Consider the following 20,389-nt stretch of genomic DNA (forward strand, 5'->3'; position numbering starts at 1 on the left):
ATTGTAGTTTAGAACAATTAAAAATATTTGTTGGGGGAATTAAAAAGTCAATTTCCATGGCCTTTCAAATGAATCTAGCGCTGGAAAACAATTTCAACATTTGTGTATATTTAGGCTATTAGGCTAATCTTAGACTACAACTACCAAGAAGAATGGTGAAGCGCTATGATCCACCTCACACACAAACTAACAGTGCAGCGCTGGATTGCACATGTGCTGCTGTAATTTTATTCATCTCACAGATTTAGCGTAGCACGTGCAACATATAGACTGATATCGCACTGTAGACTAATGAACAGACAGATTGAACAGAGGAGCAGCTCTGTGTTTATTGTAGTGTTGCTGGAGAACTTGTGAGTGAGTGGGGCAGAGCTGTGCAGAGTTTTATGTAACAAAACTTGACCCTGTATCAATATGAACGGTGTTGTCTAAATCTATATCTTGCTTGAAAATATATCGATATATCGCACATAGTCGTTACATTGCCCAGCCTAGTTCATGGTAATGAAGGAACACGTCAACCAGTGACACATTGTGTCTCACTGATGTGTTTTAATCATTTTTGATAACAATGGAGCTCTATGGCGCAGAGGAAGAAGCTATATTAGGCTTTTATATGCACACAGTAGGCCTACTTATTAGATACAGTCATTGGGGGTGTTTGTTTGCTGTTGGGATTTCTAGAGTGCTGTAGGGATGACATTTGTCTGTACACTGACACAGAAGTTAGCAACTCCTTGATTCCCTCCCTCATCAAAAGGCCTATGGATTTTTTCATTGGATTTTGGATTATTGCCAAAAAGTGGCAAACAAATGTTTGATACTTACATGTTTTGTTCAGCAAGATAATCTTAACAAATGAACACCACTTTTATGATTTTTGATGCTTAAATGCAATGCCAGATGTAAAAAGGTAATGTTATGCGAGAAACTGCATGACAGTCACATCCCTTAACATCACCACCGCAACGAGGCTGTAAAGCCACATTCGGTGTGATAACGTTCTGTAGTCTCATTTAGCAACCACCTTCTTTAAGACGCATAGAAACTTCAAAATTCACAGCAGAGTATTTACTAACGAATTTTACTTCATAGAACAAAACCTGAATGTCTCGTGAGCTTGTGTTGACCACAGACCTTATTTCAGGCATCTAACCAAAAACCCATTAAAAAACCCATTGACTTCTTCAAGATGAGGGGACCAGAAGTTTCAAAATGCTAACTCATTTCTAGGTTTTAGGACTCCCGCAGCACTCTGTTGACGAAAAATAAAGAATATCATCACACTTACCCTTTAGGCTTGCAGAAGTTAGAAGAGAGTTGGGGTACAACTAATCATGCTTTTCATAATTGTTTATTCTATTATTTTCATTTCAGAAAATAGTAATAAAAATACCTACTGTTAATTCAGCATCTTGCCAGTTGAAAATGGTGCATTAGAAATGAGTTATTTTGTGTCAATAGATTAAATGATGGATATAAAAGTCATTTCTGCATTTCAAGGCCCAGCTTAAGAAAAGAAATTACATTTTGATCTATGTTAGCTGACCAATCCAGTGGAGTCATCTCATCAGTTAACTGATGAATATGAGCGGGCTTTGATACAGTATACTATCAGACAGCAAGTCATGATACCCTGACACACCTTAAAGGGAAATTTCGGTTTATTTCAACCCGTCTCCTATCGTCCTAAATTTGGTTCAAGTGACTAGTGACATAGAAATAATAGTTAGCATGTTAGCTGTTAGCCTAGATACAGCCGTAGCGTCAGACCTGTTAAAACGTAACTGAACGGGCATCCCTTCAAGTGCAAAGTTAGTCCACTAAACAAGCTTTTTTCCCACAAAGACCGCCTCATATCGTTAGGATAAATGTCAGAGAACATATAGAAAATGACATGTAAACGTGTTGTCTTACCTTACCGGTGTGGTGCCATGTTTGTTTACCATTTAGCTCTGCTTTCCAAAGCGCAGCCAAAATATCGCAAGAACAAGCAGCGATCTCATAGTGTCCCTGAACAAGCAGCAACAGCTGGAAGGCAGAACCGGATGGTTGCCTGAACGGAGGAGGAGGAGGAGGAGAGAGAGAGAGAGGCGCAACAGGTAACATTAGAGGACGAGAGAGGAGGAATGGCTGCCACAAGGCTGCATAGCTCTGGAGATTGGTGGTGTGCCTGTGAATGCTGTGCCCCAGTGCCCACAGAAGAGGAATGCCTCTGTTGCAAGGAATGGGACTGGTTGCAGCCTTATTTTCTAGGTCTGGATGTGACCGAGGACGAGACACCTCCACCTGGAATAACGTTAGTATCCAGCTGGGCTTTATCTAGAGCTGGCGAGATATATTTCGGCTGCGCTTTGGAAAGCAGAGCTAGAGGGATAAACAAACATGGCACCACACCGGTAAGGTAAGACAACATGTTTACATGTCATTTTCTATATGTTCTCTGACATTTATCCTAATGATATGAGGCGGTCTTTGTGGAAAAAAAGCTTGTTTAGTGGACTAACTTTGCACTTGAAGGTATGCCCGTTCAATTACGTTTTAACAGGTCTGACACTACTATGCGCCCCGGTTGTATCTAGGCTAACGGCTAACATGCTAACTATTATTTTTATGTCACTAGTCACTTGAACCAAATTTAGGACGATAGGAGATGGGTTGAAATAAACCAAAATTTCCCTTTAACATGTTGCTCCAACTGAGCATGTGCATGTAAAATCAAAAAGCTGCTTGTATGATTAATTCCATGGTGGACTTGTGTTTTACACACCGTAATAAGTCAAAGGCTGTGACAGACCTCTGGTTCCATGCTGTGTAGATTATGGTGTTGTTGTTTTTTAAATCGTCGTGCTGTTCGAAAAATTTCACTCTCTGCTTTTGCTACAGGATGCCATTTGCACTTTGAACACACTACAGACCAATGCCAGTTGTCTGGAGCAGGTACGACAGGAGCGCAGCAACCCTCAGCTGCAGCTCCAGGCCATGAGAGGCTTCCTGGAAAGATCCGGTCTCACAGTGAGTCAGCTAGGTCAAATACTATGCATACAACAGTGACCACTTAAAGGATTACAAAGAATGTTGTCTGATGTGATACAGCTTTTGATTTATCTGATGCATGTGTGTTTGTGTTTCAAAGGTGGAGGAACTAGACCACCTCAATATCATTCATGTGACAGGGACAAAGGGCAAGGTGAGCTAACAAGAGCTGCTTGTGTGTGATGTATGTTGCATTTTTAAAGGCCCAGTTAGTAATTCTTTGATCATACAAGTCACACACAGATGTATTTACACATAGAACTGAAGAGACTTAATGATTGATCTATAATAATTTGCAGTTAGCATTGAGATCATAGACTGTCCTTTTTAGTATTGACCTCTTAGGTCTCATTATGCAAGCTCTGACAAAAGGTCATAAAAACATGTTTGCAACTTTGCGTTCATTCACTGAGGGACACAAACTGTTGTGACAGCTTTACGAGGCCTCTAGCTGTTTGCGTTTGTCTTTCAGGGGTCAACATGTGCGTTCACTGAGCAGATTTTGAGAAGTTATGGCTTCCGCACAGGATTTTACAGGTAAAACTGCTGTCTGTGAACAAACTTCACACTATTTGACCCAGAGGGAAGAAATTGCCAATACAGTCTCTACTTCTTGTCTTGAAACCATAGACAGATGGAGTGTCACTGTTTTCAACAATCAACTGTTTTTGATTGCTTAGATTCTGCTCAAATTTAGCCATTTTATGTAATTAAAGGTGAGCGATATATCAGATATACTCTGTGTATCGCAGCTTGTTCCATGTGCGATGTATAAAATGGCTGTATAGCGAACATTGAGTATAAATAGTCACATTGTGTTTTTTTAAGTCACCAGCATGGGACTCATTTCGGTGTTTCGGTTCTCTCGCTCTCCCCTTTGGCGCTTTCCCTCTCGCAAACACACACACACACACACAAAGAAAGACGCAGGAACATGATACATCACACACACTCCTAAGCCAATCCAGATCACTTTCTCCCGAGTGATAGCAGGCGAGGTGTGTTTGTTGCAAATATGATTACTACTATAGGCCATACTGTAGCGTGAGAAGTGGAAGCGTCTGTCTTTGTACCTGTAGGCTCCAGACCGTGACTATTCAGTCACATTGAGCACCAGTGCCACTTGAAAATACTATTAATATATGAACTGTAGAGCTGTTACTTTGTTTCCATCTCACAGTGGATAAATACATCACGTTCAAAGGCACAGAGAAAACCTTTTAAATTTGTGCTAACTGCTTACATCTAACTATTGACTGGGGACTTCAAATTTACAAAACATCATCACTTCCAGCCCGAAATGAGCAGAATGCTTCAAAATGAAAGCACCAGTGGTTCTGCCTCAATTAATTTAATTAAAATAAATCTTCAATTCAGTGGTTCCCAACTGGTGGGTCACGGTCAAAAATTGGGTCAAAGATCCATTCTGAATGGACCACAAGTGACTTGCAAACGTGTCAAGTTTGTTTTTATTTTGAAGTGCAGTGAAATTCCGGCACAGACCTTTTACTTTGAAGTGATTTTCAAAATACCCTAATATATATTGTGTATCGCCATGTAGCCTAAAAATATCACAATATTATTTTTAAGCTATATCACCCAGCGGCAGTGTTGTTCTTCCTGTTCTACCTGTTCTCGCTGATGCTGCATGAGTGCAGCATATGCTTGGGATTATGTGAGGTCACTGAACTCCATGCACCAATAAGAATGATTGATAAAGGTGTAATTTGTCCCACCCTAGCAAGTGCAACAAAACATGAGAGTGAGTATGCCAATGAAATACTGTTGGCACTCACCCACACACTCCTGAGATGAGCTGTAATCATTAATCCAAATAACGTTAAATCACCTGTGTGGTTAGACCGTTACTGTGCAGGGTCTTTAAAAAGCAGCCATTGAGAAGAAATGTCAGAACACTAAAAACTGCTTATAGTGATCAAAAAGCTGGAGACAGAATTGTTCCAATACAAATGCTGTGTAAATAATTAGCATATAGTAATCAAGATGTCGTGTCATACATGAAAGGACCCAAGGGGAATGCACTGTCTGCACACTGATTCACAACAGGAAAAAGAAAACACAACAAATTTTCTCTCAGTCAAAAACATAGTCTCTTTGAAGCTTAAGACAGCTAGAATGTCCACAGGTGGTCGAAAGCCGCCTTCATGACGTAGGTTGATAATGCCGATTATATCCCGGTTATAAAACAGCTGTAGTGTACTTTGAACCAGTCAGCAAAATTTAGTTAATAGCTAAGCTGTCTGTTTCATTACTTTATATTCATATAGTAAACATATAAAAGTCAATTAGATGGTAATCTGCACAAGAAATGGAAAAAAAAGAAGGAAAAAATTAGTTACAATAATCATCCACTTATAGTGACCGATTTGACTTGGACAGACATGACACCACTTTATGCAGTTTCCACTGTATAACCATCGTCAGGTCTCTACTGTACAGCAGACTGCTCTTAGCTTTTAGTTATTTTTTGCTCTGTTTTGCGGATTGTGAGTCTTCTATCATGAATAAATCCTTTTAATGGCGTTCTGAACCCCCTCCTATTCGTTCCTGAATCACATGTTACATTTCTCTCACAAAATCCAGGCTATCACCCCACAGCAGGTTCTCTACAGAAGAGGCACCACCATATTGTTGATTGAAAGCTGTCCAACATAGCTACAGGAACTAAAATGGAATGGGGTTTAGGATGGATCAAGATTTTCTTTGCTTTGCCTTTTATTTGATAGAGTTACAGAAACACAAGAATAGAGCGGAATAAGATATCAAACTGTCGACATTGCGGTCACGTGGCAAAAGTCCCAAACCACTCATCCACCAGGATATCCCAGGGTTGGTCAGTTTAAACCCAGACAGGCCTTGATGAGGATCAGTTCTTTGAATACCTTGGTTTTAGATGACAACCTGTTCAAGACACACAAGAAGTCCAAAACTAGCTGTTAGTTGGTATCAGCCACATGTTAAGGTGGGTCTAACTTCAATACAGATAATTATCCAAATTCACATTATCACTAATGAATATGGAATAAAAAAGCTATTTTTGAAACACATTGAAGTGTTTCTTTATCTGTACTTGTCCACTCAAATTATTATAATTATTTTTCCCAGTTTGCTCATTTAGATTGTGAAAATATTTTCTCTGTAGCCTGTGCATCCTACCTTTGGTATTCTGAAGTTTAAAGGTCATTATGCAAAACAGTGCTCAAAGCTTGGGTTAAGCAATATATGAATACTTAAAGGGGTACTTTGCTGATTTTTCAACCAGCTTTTTATCATAACAATGTGGGTAGTATGTGTAAAAGAACTGTAGTAATCTTCCCTCCATCTAACCAGTGCCTAGATCTCCCTGCTCCCCTCCCAGCCAAACTTCACTGGATGATACATTTTGCTGGCGCTCCCAGCTGTTATTCAAACTACAGGCTGTACTTAAGCATATTCGTATTGCCCACCAACCTTGCTGCCACCACAAACAGAGTATAGAAGGTGTTCAAGAGACGGACCCACCCCTCTCTCTCTGTCTCTGTCTCTCAAACTCCAACCAAAACTAATCAAATGTGTTGATCAAATAAAAACCAAGGTTCTATGACTGCACCACCTATTTCTCACCCAAAATGTTTTCAGAAATATATTTTAGTGCTGTTTAGCTGCAATACGAGAGTTTTTGAAGAGATAGTCGGCACCATACTGCTTCCTGCATAGTGAAAACGGAGGCTGAAAACACTGAGATCAAATGGTAAAACTAAGCAGTGCTGAGATATATAAGATTTTGTTAGTGTGTTGCCTCTTTCTCACTTTCTCATGTTTTCAGAAAAATGTAAATGAAAATTGCTATTGTAATGCTCTTGAGAAAAAGTGAATGCTGCAGTCCTTTTCCTCTGTTTTCTTTGGTCATTAATACCAATTTCAAAAGTATTTGCATCTTTCTACTGCATTGACAGCTCAGTTTTATGAAAATACCATCTTTCCAGCAGTGAAATTTTATTATTTTAACAATACAGTGGTATGGCTTGTTTTTAAGTTATTCATTCCTTCACATCACCCAGCTACACTGGAAGCCCACTTCCACAGTGAAACATGAGGCTAACTTCCTCAACAGTACTGATAATAATCAATACATTTTGTACTTTGTAATCCATTGTTCGATCACCTAGTAAAGATCCTTGCAGGTAAAAATAGAGAAATAGTCTGAGTAGCCTGGAAAAAACAATCAATGGCAGGAGGAGAGACTGAGCATGTTTCCTTGTAGAGTATACTGTTTAACATCATGTATCATTACATACATTTAATTTAGAATACTATACATGGACACATTCATTTTGAGATAGAACATCGTTCTAATAACAAAATTCATAATTACATGTGTAATGCAGATTTAACATCTATATTGATGCACTTTGCCAAGGTATTTATTTTCTTATACTCAGCCAGTGAAAAGTGGCTTAACAACCTCTTTTGATGTTTATTTTCTGGTCGTAGTTCCCCACATTTGGTACAAGTCAGGGAGAGGATCCGAATCAACGGACAGCCCATTGGAAAAGAGCTCTTCACTAAATATTTCTGGCAGGTTTATGGACGGCTGGATGAAACTAAGGTAGGTCATGGCAAAGATGCATCGTATTAAAACACAGCTCTTTAACTGTTTTCTAACTGAAAATGGACTGGTTGGACAGAAACCTGACTGCCAGAATAATCATGGCTACTCATTGACTTCATTAAATGATTCAACAGATTAATCTTTAATCCTCTAAAAGTGACAGCTGGCATTCTGAGGAGTGATGTCTGTGGCATTTTATCTGACTGTGCGTCCTGTTTGTATTCCCAGCCTGAGTAGAGCTTCAGCCTGGATTATCACTGTCACAGGTTGTAATTCAGTCAGTAGAAAATAAGACTCCTCATGTCCGGATGAGCATGACCCTCATGTGACAGTGTGCTTTATCACATTACCAGCGGTCAGTGTGCAGTTTGACTCATTAAGGAGGCTTTCACATCAGGGCCCCAGGCCCGGAGCAGAGTGCACTTGACCACAAAGTCCAGAGCATTTGATCAGTGTGAACACTGTGTACACTTACAGTTACGTTGAGCTACGGTTATAGCTCGACTGGGTCATTCAATTGGACTACTGCCCTTGTCCCAGTATACAGGCACAGGAGGGGAATTGATTTATTGACCGAAGTATGTCTGACTCTGCTACAATAGGTGGCGATAGCCCAGGACAAAAACTGTGGAGCATGTGCAGAGCGCCTCAGCCAGTTTGGGTCCGACTGACTGTATACATGCAGGAGTAAACAATAGTAGCAGTGTTTCCCCTACCATTACATAAGGGGGGCGCTGCCTGGCAGGGGAGTGGAAACTGCCCCGGCAGTCATACTCAGGCGTGGTATGAATCAATCGTACCTAATATGAAGGCGCCCTGAATGCTTCAGACACATTTGGTCAGTCATTTAAAAAAAATCATGCCATTTAGAAGTGACACAGCTGAGATAATCAGAAAATTGTGAAAATGACTGTATTTACTGTAATTGGAAATGGGACATTTGAGCAGTTACAATGATGGATGGACTGTCCATTCACAAGTTTACTCCAGTTGGGTGTTCTTTTTAGGATTCCTTTATGCCCTGTGGGATGAGTGCACAGAGCTATAAATACATCTGACACATTATCAGTGTTTAAAGTCGATATATGGAATATGCTAGCACACAGTTGCCGTTCATCAGACACAGAGTAACATAAGCATTCATTTGAAGTTGTGTCTCAGGTTATCCACCTGATAGTTAGAAGTCCAATATTAACTGGCCTTTCAGCTCTGTTTGGGCCTCTATCATCTCCTGAGGGAAATATTTGACTCTGTAGCTGCTAAATGCTCCACTATGTTCACTAGCTAGTCGCTGACTGTGTCTGTCTGGGTGCTTGACAGCAAGTGTACTGTTGGTTTATCAGAGCTTTTTCACCAAACACATCCGTGGCTTAAAAAAAAAAAAGAGTGCAGAGAGTTATACTGCATCTTTCATCAAAATTGGTGTATGAATGTGCATTTTTTTGTAACACAACTTGTCACGTTTGATGTCACATATACAGTGATAAAAGTACAACACTCACTAGCAACATTCAGTGTCTGGCGGATCTGCTTCTATGCTTTTCTATCTTTGTTGTGATGGTTTCTGTCTGACACATCATACAGTAGCTAAATGAGCAGTAGTGACGTCACCAGTGCCTTTGGAGGCCAGCAAAATTGTTAGGTTGTTTGGTCCTGGGGAGCCCTTCGTAAAAAAAAAAGTTCTCCCAGTGCTGTTTTCAATTATGTCCTGCAGGTTTTGTTTCTACGACAACAATATCTTGACACTAATTTTAGCTAGGTAGCTAATGTAATGCTACATTAATTGAAGGATGACTACACAGTTAACAAGCTTACAAAGCACATGGTGATAAACATTCACTGTTTGGCGGATCTGCTCCCACTAACAGGCATTTGTGTCTTTGCTGTGACAGTGGACAGCTGGTCTAGCTGAAGAAGTGGTAGTGATGTCACCAGCACCTTTCTGAAAACTTCAGAGATATTCAAATAGAAGCGCTCGGAGAGGCTGCACAAAAAAATCCAAAGCGCTCTGGAAAAACACAGGTGGATGCAGCGCTCTGTCTTTAAGTGGCCGTCTGCATCTGTATACACTCTCTTCATTGGGAACAATTAATAAAAGATGGTGGCGCTTAAAAAAAAAATGCTATGCAGACACATGCCCTTATGATGGTTACTTCTTTTTATATCCCTTACTTTTTCAGTCTATCAAACTTGGTGCCGGGTAATTTGGATTGATTTTTGAGCGCTGCTTAGATGGAGACGGGCGGTATTTTGTAGCTGTGTCTCATTGCATTGTGCCAGCAAAGGGGCTGAATTTAGAGTGTCCACTTGGTTGTCATATTTCCATCACTTCCAATCAGACCTGGAGCCGATAAATACCTGTGACTACTTCAGAGTCATTTGACGCGCGAGCAAATGCCAATTGTATCTTTTCCTGTTTAATAAAAAAGCCAGATGTTGGGTGTTGGTGAGTTTTTTGTGCAGTGGGATTGGGGCTTTTGCTAAACAGTGAAGATGTGGGCTGTAAAACTAAAATGCTGAATGCTGAAAGTAACCTCTGAAGAGCTGAGGGGAATGATCGTTCTCTGTGTTCATCACTACAAACGCCCTTCACATTAGACAGTCATTTGACCTGTTTATATGAATATATTGATCTGTGCAATTTTAAAGCACCATGTGTTGAATTTGAAACTTAGTTTTTGACGCAGTGGTGCTTTCACAAAGACACTGGCACTGAGATGAATAAGCTGAAAGCAAAGCGATAGACTACAGGACTGTTCTTTCTACAAACAAGAACATATTCTAGCGGAATTTTTTCTAAGGTGCTGTAGTCAGAAATATTCTACACATAAAAGCATTAACTGGTATTAACCTAGCATTACTGGTATATATTTCTATTTGCATAGAAACTCTGCAAACAAATGATATAGTAACTCTATTTCTTTAACCTCTTCAGGCTGCTCATGGAGGGACGATGCCGGCATACTTTCGTTTCCTCACCATCTTGGCCTTTCATGTGTTTCTTCAGGAGAAGGTACGCTGGCACACAAAAAAATAGGAACTCAGTGTTTCTAGGGAATAACACATATACATAAGAAGAAAACTTTTCATCAGAGATGAGTCATTCTGGCTGTTTGTTTTCACTCGTGTGCAGTGTCACAAAAGCTTGAAGACTGTCCAAAATGGAGAAGGTTCCTCTTGGTAAACGTCCTGGCTTTATGGCCTGTAATTGTTGAAATGTTTTGTCAGTGTCAGTGTGTTTGATCGAAAGACTGATCAACTGACATCACCATTCGCAAGCCGGCGAGCAGGGCAAAAAGTGTTACTATTTTGCCTGATTTAAAACAACTGTGTTCTTTGTTCAGGTGGATTTAGCTGTAATTGAAGTTGGGATTGGTGGAGCATATGACTGCACCAACATCATAAGGTAAGACTGACTTCCTACATCACAAATTACATTTATCTTTGATATCCATTTGTTGTAAAATGACTCAAGTTTCAGAGCAGAGGACAAATCAAACACTTGTGATCAAAGACTGTCTGTTAAAGAGCATTAATATCTTACATATTAGAGAATGACACTTTAGCTTTGGTTGTGCATGACTGAATTGATCAGTCGATCCATCAGAGCTGATCAGATGAGATTGATGGATGAGCTTTTTGTCAGTGGAAGCAAACTTAGACCCAGCGCAATGAACGGCTAGGTTTCACTTTCACTGCGCCTGGTGTTCTGCTGCTCCGTCTGTGGCCAGACTACACACGCACTTTGAGAGTGTGGAGCAATAAATAACCGAGCAGTATACATATTCCAATAGCGCATCCGATGAACAGTTCGGCTCCAAAAATAGAAAATCAAAATGTGGTGGTAGATGTTGTAATTGTACCACAAATAAATGAATGTGTGGGAAACCTGATGTTGGAGCCCTTAAAATTTGGTACAACACCAGTCTAACACTGTATATTAGCAGTTGGTTAAATAAAGGTTAAATAAAAATAAATATTAGCAGAAAATATTGAAACATCCATATTTTTACACTTAAGGGGATTGCCTGAGGCTCCAAAACCACTCATTTTGTCCTTTTTCCATTTTCAAGGGCCAGTAATGAAAAATATAACATCTGCTTGCCTGTCAATCATTTGAATCTGATGCACACTGTTATACCTGTGCCCCTACCAAATGTTATTGCTTTAGGAGTTATATTTATAAAGATATTGAACCCCAAAAATGGCTTTGTTGAAGTGTACAAAAATAAGACTTCCCAACTAAATCGGCAAAAACCTAGGCAGTTGTTAGAATTTAGCAAAAATATCCTACAGAATTTTAATTTTCAGTGTCAAACCACATACAAGAGAAAAAAAAATCTAAATGTGCACTTTTTGTTTTATCCATGAATATTAGTAGATCTCCACAACAGATACAGATGCAAACTTGAAGGTGATATTGGATGTAGAGGCTTCTTTAAGTAATTCTTCACCTCACAAATGACCATTTGTGTATGAATTACTCACCCTATATTACGTGGAATACATGAAGAAAACTTTGTTTTAGCCCTTCACAGTGAACTAAGAATCCAAAAAATGAGAAAATTGTTGATGAATTGGAGTAAAAAGGGGACTGAGTTTAACAAAAGCAAAATTATATCAAAACATCTTTTTTTAAACTCACCCAACTCGTGCAGTAAAATCCAAGTCTCATTTATCTAGTTGTATAATTTGTACTGTACAGAGAGAGAAACTTAATATATGTTCTCTTCAGAGCCAAACTCCATTGACAAAAACAGTAATTTTACCTCACTGTACACAGGAGCTGCTGGTCTACTACCACCACGATCAGTTTGTTTGTGTTGTGTGACTTTGGTATTTTAAAGGGTTAGATCGGATTCACCAAGTCACATTGTTGCTTAGCAAGATGCTTTATGACCACCTGTAGTTACTGATATACTGTCACCATAAAGTTGTGTTTTTACTTTATCAGTTGTAATAAAATTTGACCAGTGCCTTTTCTTCTCTTTGTTTGTGTTTACATAGGAGGCCGTGGGTGTGTGGCATCTCCTCCCTGGGTATAGACCACACTCAGATTCTTGGAGACACCATAGAAAAGATCGCCTGGCAAAAAGGAGGCATCTTTAAGGTAGGGATGCACGCGATTAGACATTTAAACAATTAAACGTCCGCTCCCTCACTAGTCGGCACCAGAAACATTACAGTTGCAATCAAAATTATTCAACCCCCATTGCATATTAGGCTTACTGGCAAAATGTACAATTTTTCAGCTGTTTGCAATAAACAAAGTAGACAAGAACAGTTGAAATAGTTTAATAAAACTAATATTACCATGGTTTTTATCCAAATTCAACACAAAATGCTACTTTTAATCACTACTGTAGTCTCAAAATTATTGAACCCCCTGTCTCAAGCACACCTGATGCAACTAATCAAGGGCTTCATTAGTTCAGGTGTGCTTGAGACAGAACACATAAATACCTGGACTGGCTAGGGTTTTGTTGAGAGTGACATTTGATTGCATGTTAGAAATATGGCTAAGTCAAAAGAATTGTCCAGAAAGTTGAGAGAAGAAATCATTGCCTTGCACAAACAAGGAAAAGGATACAAAAAGATAGCAAAAGCTCTGAATGTTCCTAGAGATACAGTTGGAAGCATAGTTCGCAAGTTCAAAGTTAAAGGAACAGTGGCTACACTACCTGGACGTGGCAGAAAGAGGAAACTATCAGCAGCTGCCACCAGATTCCTGAGGAGGCAAGTGGTCAAAAACCCTCGAGTGACTGCAAAACACCTGCGGCAAGACTTGGTGGCAGCAGGCACTGAGGTTTCAGTTTGTACAATAAGGCACATACTAAACACCGAAGGGCTCCATGCCTGGACTCCAAGACGTACACCACTACTGACCCAAAAGCACAAGAAAAGTCGGCTCCATTATGCTCAAAACCATATAAATAAGCCACAGAAGTTTTGGAATTCTGTTCTGTGGAGTGATGAAACAAAACTGGAACTTTTCGGGCCTATGGAACAGCGGTATGTCTGGAGGAAGAAGAATGAAGCATATGCTGAAAAGAACACCCTGCCTACAGTGAAGCATGGCGGTGGCTCAGTGATGCTCTGGGACTGCTTTGCTGCCTCTGGCACTGGAAACCTGCAGCGTGTGGAGGGCACGATGGATTCAGTCAAGTATCAGGAAATCTTAGGTAAAAACGTTGTGCCGTCTGTGAGGAAGCTGAAGCTTGGGTGTCATTGGACCTTCCAACAGGATAATGATCCCAAGCATACCTCAAAGTCCACCAAGGCTTGGTTTCAGAAGAAGAAATGGAAGATTCTAGAGTGGCCGTCACAGTCGCCTGACTTGAACCTCATAGAGAAAATCTGGTGGGATTTGAAGAAGGCGGTTGCAAAACGCACACCCAAGAATATTACTGAACTGGAGGCCATTGCCCATGAGGAATGGGCTAAGATTCCTCAGGAACGCTGTCTGAAGCTGGTGTCTGGCTATGCATCACGTTTGCAGCAGGTCATAACAGCAAAAGGGTGCTCTACTGAGTACTGAAGATGCTTGTCATGAAGGGGTTGAATAATTTTGAGACTGCAGTAGTCATTAAAAGTAGCATTTTGTGTTGAATTTGGATCAAAACCCTTGTAATATTAGTTTCATTGAACTACTTAAACAGTTCTTGTGTAATTTGTTTATTGCAAACAGCTGAGAAATTGTATATTTTGCCAATAAGCGTAATATGCAATGGGGGTTGAATAAATTTGATTGCAACTGTAGTTGGTTAAACCAATTAGTGTTTTATTAATGTACAATGCCGCTTAACTGTCATGCAGCCAGCCATAAGACAGCAGTCCCCCCTTCCCGCGGTAATGCTCAAGTTGACTGGAGTTTTAAAATGGCATGGTGGGAAATAAGAGAGATGTCCTCATGCAAAACCAGCACGGTTTGGCAGTACTACATGGCGCAAAATGCCTCTCATTTCAGCCAAAATTTAATTCTGATTTAGATATTGTTTTATTAACTTTAAAGTGAATTGCTGTCATTTTTGTCGGATAATCTGCAAGGTTCAATGTGCCCCACATTTCAGAGGCAATTTATTTATTTTAGATGTTATTTTAGTGGTTCACGGTTTTATACCGCACAGCAAAAAGTGTCTCATACTTAAGTGGTGTTTAGAATCCGACATGGTGGTTGAAGATTGTGATTAAAGGATTCAAAGGGCTCTTAGTGCACACAATATATTTTGACTTTTGACGTTTTCTGAGTGTTTTCCTTTTTTTAGACTAGTTGACTAGTCTTAATTTAAATTTTCATTTAGTCGTCAGGAATATCCCTACTTCAAGTTATGTTGGGTGTAAACATCAGTAATGTGTCCCTGTTATTGAACTATTTCAGCATTTTGTGCTTTCAGCTTAATTGTACAGTCTTCATCAGCAGATGGGATTTGCTCTGTTGTCATGGAGATAGAAATGATGTTGAATGTTTAGCTGTTGATGTAGTCATGTAGCCATGATTTTTAGTAGAACCCAGCCGCTTAGATCTCCATGAAAACTGAGCAAACTCCATCCACTGAGGAAGACAGAGATTTGTTTTGAAATTCCAGTAAAAGCTTGCAAGAAGACCTTGAGTTAAGTGTTTTTTGTTAGTTTGTTTGGGATTTTTTTGTTTTTTATTTGTGAAACCACTATTTTCAAGGTTAAGAAAAAACATAAGATGTGCATTGGAATTATAGATTTCTTCATACTTGAATTAAGACCGGGGTGACATTCAAGTTCTTTCAAATAAAATTACTCATTGTAAAGTATTAGTCTACTTCTCCTCTGCTCTGTCATCTCACTGGCTGTAAATGATGTTTTTTCCAGCCTGGTGTTCCGGCCTTTACAGTCAGACAGCCAGAAGACGCCATGTCTATGCTCAGGAACAGGGCCAAAGAGATCAGAGTAAGTGATCATTCAGACTAATGCAGTATTTTCAGTCAGGAATTGCTCAATGAAATGTCCCTGGGTGAATTAAGCTTTAAATAATCTCTGTCCTCTGGCTGCTCAGTTTTCTGTAATGCCGTCTGACCTGTTGTTGTAGTGTCCTCTGTGGGTGTGTCCAGAGCTAGAGGACTACAAGGCAGACTGTGGACCTTTGCGTCTGGGTCTGGCAGGGCAGCATCAGCGCTCAAATGCCTCCCTGGCTCTCCAGCTGAGTCACACTTGGCTGCAGAAAAGATGCCTGCCAGGTAGGATGGGTTGTCTACTAACATTTAAACTCTATTGGTTCAAATGAGAGGCTACCACTCTGTGAATCAGGACAAATCTTTTTGGTGTGGCTACCATTACAACTTGTTGTGCAAATTTGGTAGCAATTTATGTTGGTCTCAAGACTGAATAAATGCCTGAATCACTTTCATATTAAACAGCAATTTGGCTGAGTTAGACATAAAGACCACAGCAGCACAGGTTAAATATAAAGAGATTAAACACATGCCTTGGTCCACCTTTTTAGAAACACTATAATAGATGTGTTTCTCAATTGTCATAACTTAGTTATGAAATACAAAATAACTTTATCAACTTATAAAACATCGCAAAAGGGACAGTTCACCTCAATGTCAAAAAAGCATATTTTCCTCTCACCTTAGCTGCTATGCATCAATCTAGATTGTTTTGGTGTGAGTTGCTGAGTGTTGGTGATATCGTCCATACAGATGTCTGCCCTCTCTCTGATATAATGGAACTAGATGGCACTCAGCTTGTGGTGCTCAAAGCACCAAAAAAATACATCTGGGAAAAGCTCAACAGCAATGTCTCTCTCCAGAAATCATGACCCAGTTACTCAAGATAATCCACAGACCTTGTTGTGAGCAGTTTCACAAAGGAGCTGTTTTCTCTCTTCCAAACTATAACCGCCAACCGCATGCAGAAGGAAATATGCACCTACTGCTAGCTCACCTAGCACTACTGAGCTAGCTAATGCTACAGCTTAGCTGAGGAGGTTGCCATTATTGTTTACCTCTCGGTCTGTCACCAGCACAAACCTGTTGTCCATGAGTAGATGCACGCTTCCTTCTGCACAGTCATTCGGGAGACAATTGTAGTTTGGTAGAAAATAGAAAAAAAAAAAGAAAATAGTTCCTACATGAAACTGCTCACAATACGGTCTGTGGATTATCTTGAGTTACCACATTATGATTTCTGGAAAGAGACATTTCTGTTGAGCTTTTCAAAAAAAAAAAAAAAAATTGGCATTTTGAGCACAACATGCTGAGTGCCATCTAGTTCCATTATATTGGAGAAAGGGCAGACATCTCTACGACCGATATCTCCAACACTCTGCAACTCGCACCAAAACGATCTATACTTATAAAAAGCACAACAGGTAAGAGGAAAAATATGTGTTTTTGATTTTAGGTGAACTGTCCTTTTAATGAGCCAATGTTGCTCTTGAGATTCTTCTCAAATCAGATCAGGCTGTAAAAATAATTTCCTGCCTCACTGTGTTGGGCAAAAGAAAGTTAAAGTAAACCCCTTGTGCAGTCACAGTTAACCAGGTGCTAAATATCATGTAAGTATTGTGGCACTTTCTGTAAATGTCCTGTAATGTCTAAAAAACAGCCATAACTGACACCTGTGTGTGAATGGGGAAACAAAACACAAACAGACATCAGTGTTGTGTTTTCCATGTCTGAAAAGTTTTCACAGCAACATGTCCTCTCTCAACAGTTAAAAGCTTTCCCTCCACCACTGTTGAGAACACAAGTGTACTGCAGGCGACTTCCTTCAAGCCCAGCCCTATCATGGTAAAAGGTGAGTCCTAAAGAACAATCAGTCACTGTCAAAATTAGATCAGGATGAAGATCATTCCTATGCTGCGCTGTAGATCTCTGACTGAGCTAATTCAATACTTCAACATACAACAATTAAAACTAACAGTTGGGAGTAAACAGCCAATGCACACATTTGGGCTTCTGCAAACATAAATGTTTCTGTAACATTAGCAGCAAATAAGCAAAATCAGTTTGACTTGAAATCCATCCACCTGATAAAAAAGTACGTCACTGTGCAGCCAAGAACAACCACAGCTGACATCTTGATTATGTAAAAACATCCTGTCCCGTTTCTGTGATAAATACACAGTAAAACTCTTCGAATGTCAGAGAGCCTCAGTGCTACTGGTAGTTGTGATCGTTGTAAATCAGGTTTTATAGAAATCCAACATTTAACAGTTAGCAGGTTTAATGTGACATCATCCAGTGAGGTTATGTGTGTTTTGTCTCAGGGCTGGCCGACACGGAGTGGCCCGGGAGGAATCAGACTCTGAAACACGGACCAGTCACCTACTTCTTGGATGGAGCTCACACCATGCGCAGTATGCAGGCCTGTGTAAACTGGTTCAAAGAGACTGCAGCCCAGCATGAAAGGAATGCAAGGTGAACATGACTTCTTATGACATGAAATGTTCTAGCATCCATCAAGCAGCTCGATGCGACCATACAGTGCTCACTGCTAATAACATAAGAGTCACTTTACACACAGTTATTACAGAAGTAGCTGACAGTGCTGAGCCTGGCAGTATCACATCAGAGAATATACATGTACGCCTTTTCAGCAGTCATGGGCTGGCTTGGTTTGGCAAAGGCCATCAGCCCAGCATGGCAGGGATTTGCATTTCTATTACAAGAGGGCTACTGACTTGAAGGTGTGTCGTTAACTGATGATGGCTTATCTTGGGTAATTACGTTTTAAAGCTGCATGCTGATAAACGGCTAAAGCCCCCTGTTATTTTTTCTGCATGTGTTGTCCACAGCAGGGCAGGTAAAAGAAGTTTACCTGTTGGCAGTGAGCTGTTTGCAGAGGTGCAGTAAGAGCCTGTTGTCTGCAGCTCTTCATCAACATCTCACTGTGACTGTTTCTGCCTGGACTCTTCCTCCCTGCAGTATTATTAGACTTGCCTTTATTGAAGAAAAGCTGCTAACAAAGTTCCGCTAATTCAGTGATAAACACATTTGATTTCCTAAAGATTCTTCACAATAAAAGTCCCTTGTTATTTTGTTATGTAAAAACTGAGTTTTTGAGCAGCAACTTCACACAACTTCTAATACGGTGGATAGCAAACATAAAGCAATAAAATAAAGCAGATATCTTAAGTAAAAACAGGACATAGGGTTCAAATAAGGAGAGAAACTAAACTCCAAACCACAGAGATTCAGTTAGAATCTACAAAAGTACCGAGAGCTGAGCACACAGACTTTTAAAAAAGCCCTTCTCTCTGGTCTCGTGCAGACAGAGGTGAGTAGTCTCGTAACACACACGGCTTGTTTGTGGGGGAAAAGCAAGGTCGTCGGGGGTTGCCTGCTGTCAGCAGGACATCACAACTACCTGCTTGAGGCTTGTGGACCTACTCTCGAGAGGGTCCATCTCTGGTGCAGCTCTGCGTGGCACGGCACGTCTAAAGCCTAGTTCACATTACACGATTTTCACCGCAATTTTGACATCGCAAAGGATCTTGAGAGCCACCTTGGGTTGGAGTAGAATCGGCAGATAGTCTGCCACGACGAGTCCTCGTGTGTGAACGAGCCTACGAGCAAGTCGCCCCCTCATCTGTGACTGGGACTGGATATCTGGCATGCTAGTAAACTGAAGAAGTCTGACACGACTGACAAAGAGCATCAGCCAATGAGAGGCGGGATACGTCCCATGTCAGCACGCAGGAGGACGGAAGAAATGTGAGGAGGACAAGCCGCAGGGTTGCCACTTGCCAGGTCCGCTGATGAGCCGTGACTTAGGGCTTGTTTCTTAAGTGGAGTTGCTTATTTGGGCTTGCTCTCTAAACGTCACCTTTCTCTGTGTATATCTGTCTAATAAGTTATTTAAACGCATGATAGTAGGGGTGCACAATAACTATCGGGCAGATAACAGGAAATTATTACGTCATTCCGATAAGTCTGATAACATGACGAATAGCCCCGATAACATATATAATTTTGTCAGCACGGCAGTGTCCCACTCCCACTATGAGACCTGAATGGCCTGCAGTGAATGCTGCGTTCAAGTGACGTCGGCATAATCAGAAAAACTCTTTCTGACTGGGAAAATTCAAGAATACTCCCTCATGTCGGAAAACAACTCATTAAGTCGGTCATAATTTCACACAGACGCGCACACTCTCTCTCTCTCTCTCTCTCTCTCTCTCTCTCTCTCTCTCTCTCTCTCTCTCTCTCTCTCTCTCTCTCTCTCACACACACACACACACACACACACACACACACTCTCTCTCTCTCTCTCTCTCTCTCTCTCTCTCTCTCTCTCTCTCTCTCTCTCTCTCTACACACACGCACGCATGCACGCACGCACGCGCACGCTCTCTCTCACACTTTGCACGGTATACTGGTACCAACGGTAGACCGCGGCACTAAAACTCCACAGTACATATGATACCATAATGTTGGAGTACCATAGTACTACGGTACCTCAGGTACCACTGCTGTGGGATAAGTTCAAAGTCCAGTCGCAAGAGGGTGAGTGTCCATGCGTCGTCCAATAACGGCGCACGCTGTCCAATAACGGCGAATCCTGCCAGTTGTGGGTTGAACGGGGGTCACAGACACAGACAGGAATACGTATTCCTGTCAAATACAGCGGCCATAGTGCTCCGCGGCACAACTTAATGGCTTACCGGCGACGGGGGAGGAGGGTGGCAGGTTGATTTTTATTTTATTTATTTATTTATTTATTTTATTTTATTTTGATCCCCCCTATGTTAATCACTTA

General features: G+C 40.6%; 1 protein-coding gene across 1 annotated transcript in view; it reads left to right on the forward strand.

The window, feature by feature from the left end:
- The window catches only part of fpgs (folylpolyglutamate synthase), a 33,040-nt gene that overhangs the window by 4,407 nt on the left and 8,244 nt on the right, over positions 1-20,389 (forward strand). The window contains exons 2-12 of the mRNA XM_033647477.2: positions 2,887-3,015; positions 3,137-3,190; positions 3,509-3,573; positions 7,531-7,645; positions 10,584-10,661; positions 10,993-11,054; positions 12,656-12,758; positions 15,494-15,571; positions 15,711-15,858; positions 17,342-17,425; positions 17,898-18,048. Coding sequence (XP_033503368.1) covers positions 2,887-3,015; positions 3,137-3,190; positions 3,509-3,573; positions 7,531-7,645; positions 10,584-10,661; positions 10,993-11,054; positions 12,656-12,758; positions 15,494-15,571; positions 15,711-15,858; positions 17,342-17,425; positions 17,898-18,048 — 1,067 coding nt within the window. The remainder of the gene's footprint in view (positions 1-2,886; positions 3,016-3,136; positions 3,191-3,508; positions 3,574-7,530; positions 7,646-10,583; positions 10,662-10,992; positions 11,055-12,655; positions 12,759-15,493; positions 15,572-15,710; positions 15,859-17,341; positions 17,426-17,897; positions 18,049-20,389) is intronic.

Source organism: Epinephelus lanceolatus, chromosome 19, assembly GCF_041903045.1.
Source record: "Epinephelus lanceolatus isolate andai-2023 chromosome 19, ASM4190304v1, whole genome shotgun sequence".
Lineage (NCBI taxonomy): Eukaryota > Metazoa > Chordata > Actinopteri > Perciformes > Serranidae > Epinephelus > Epinephelus lanceolatus.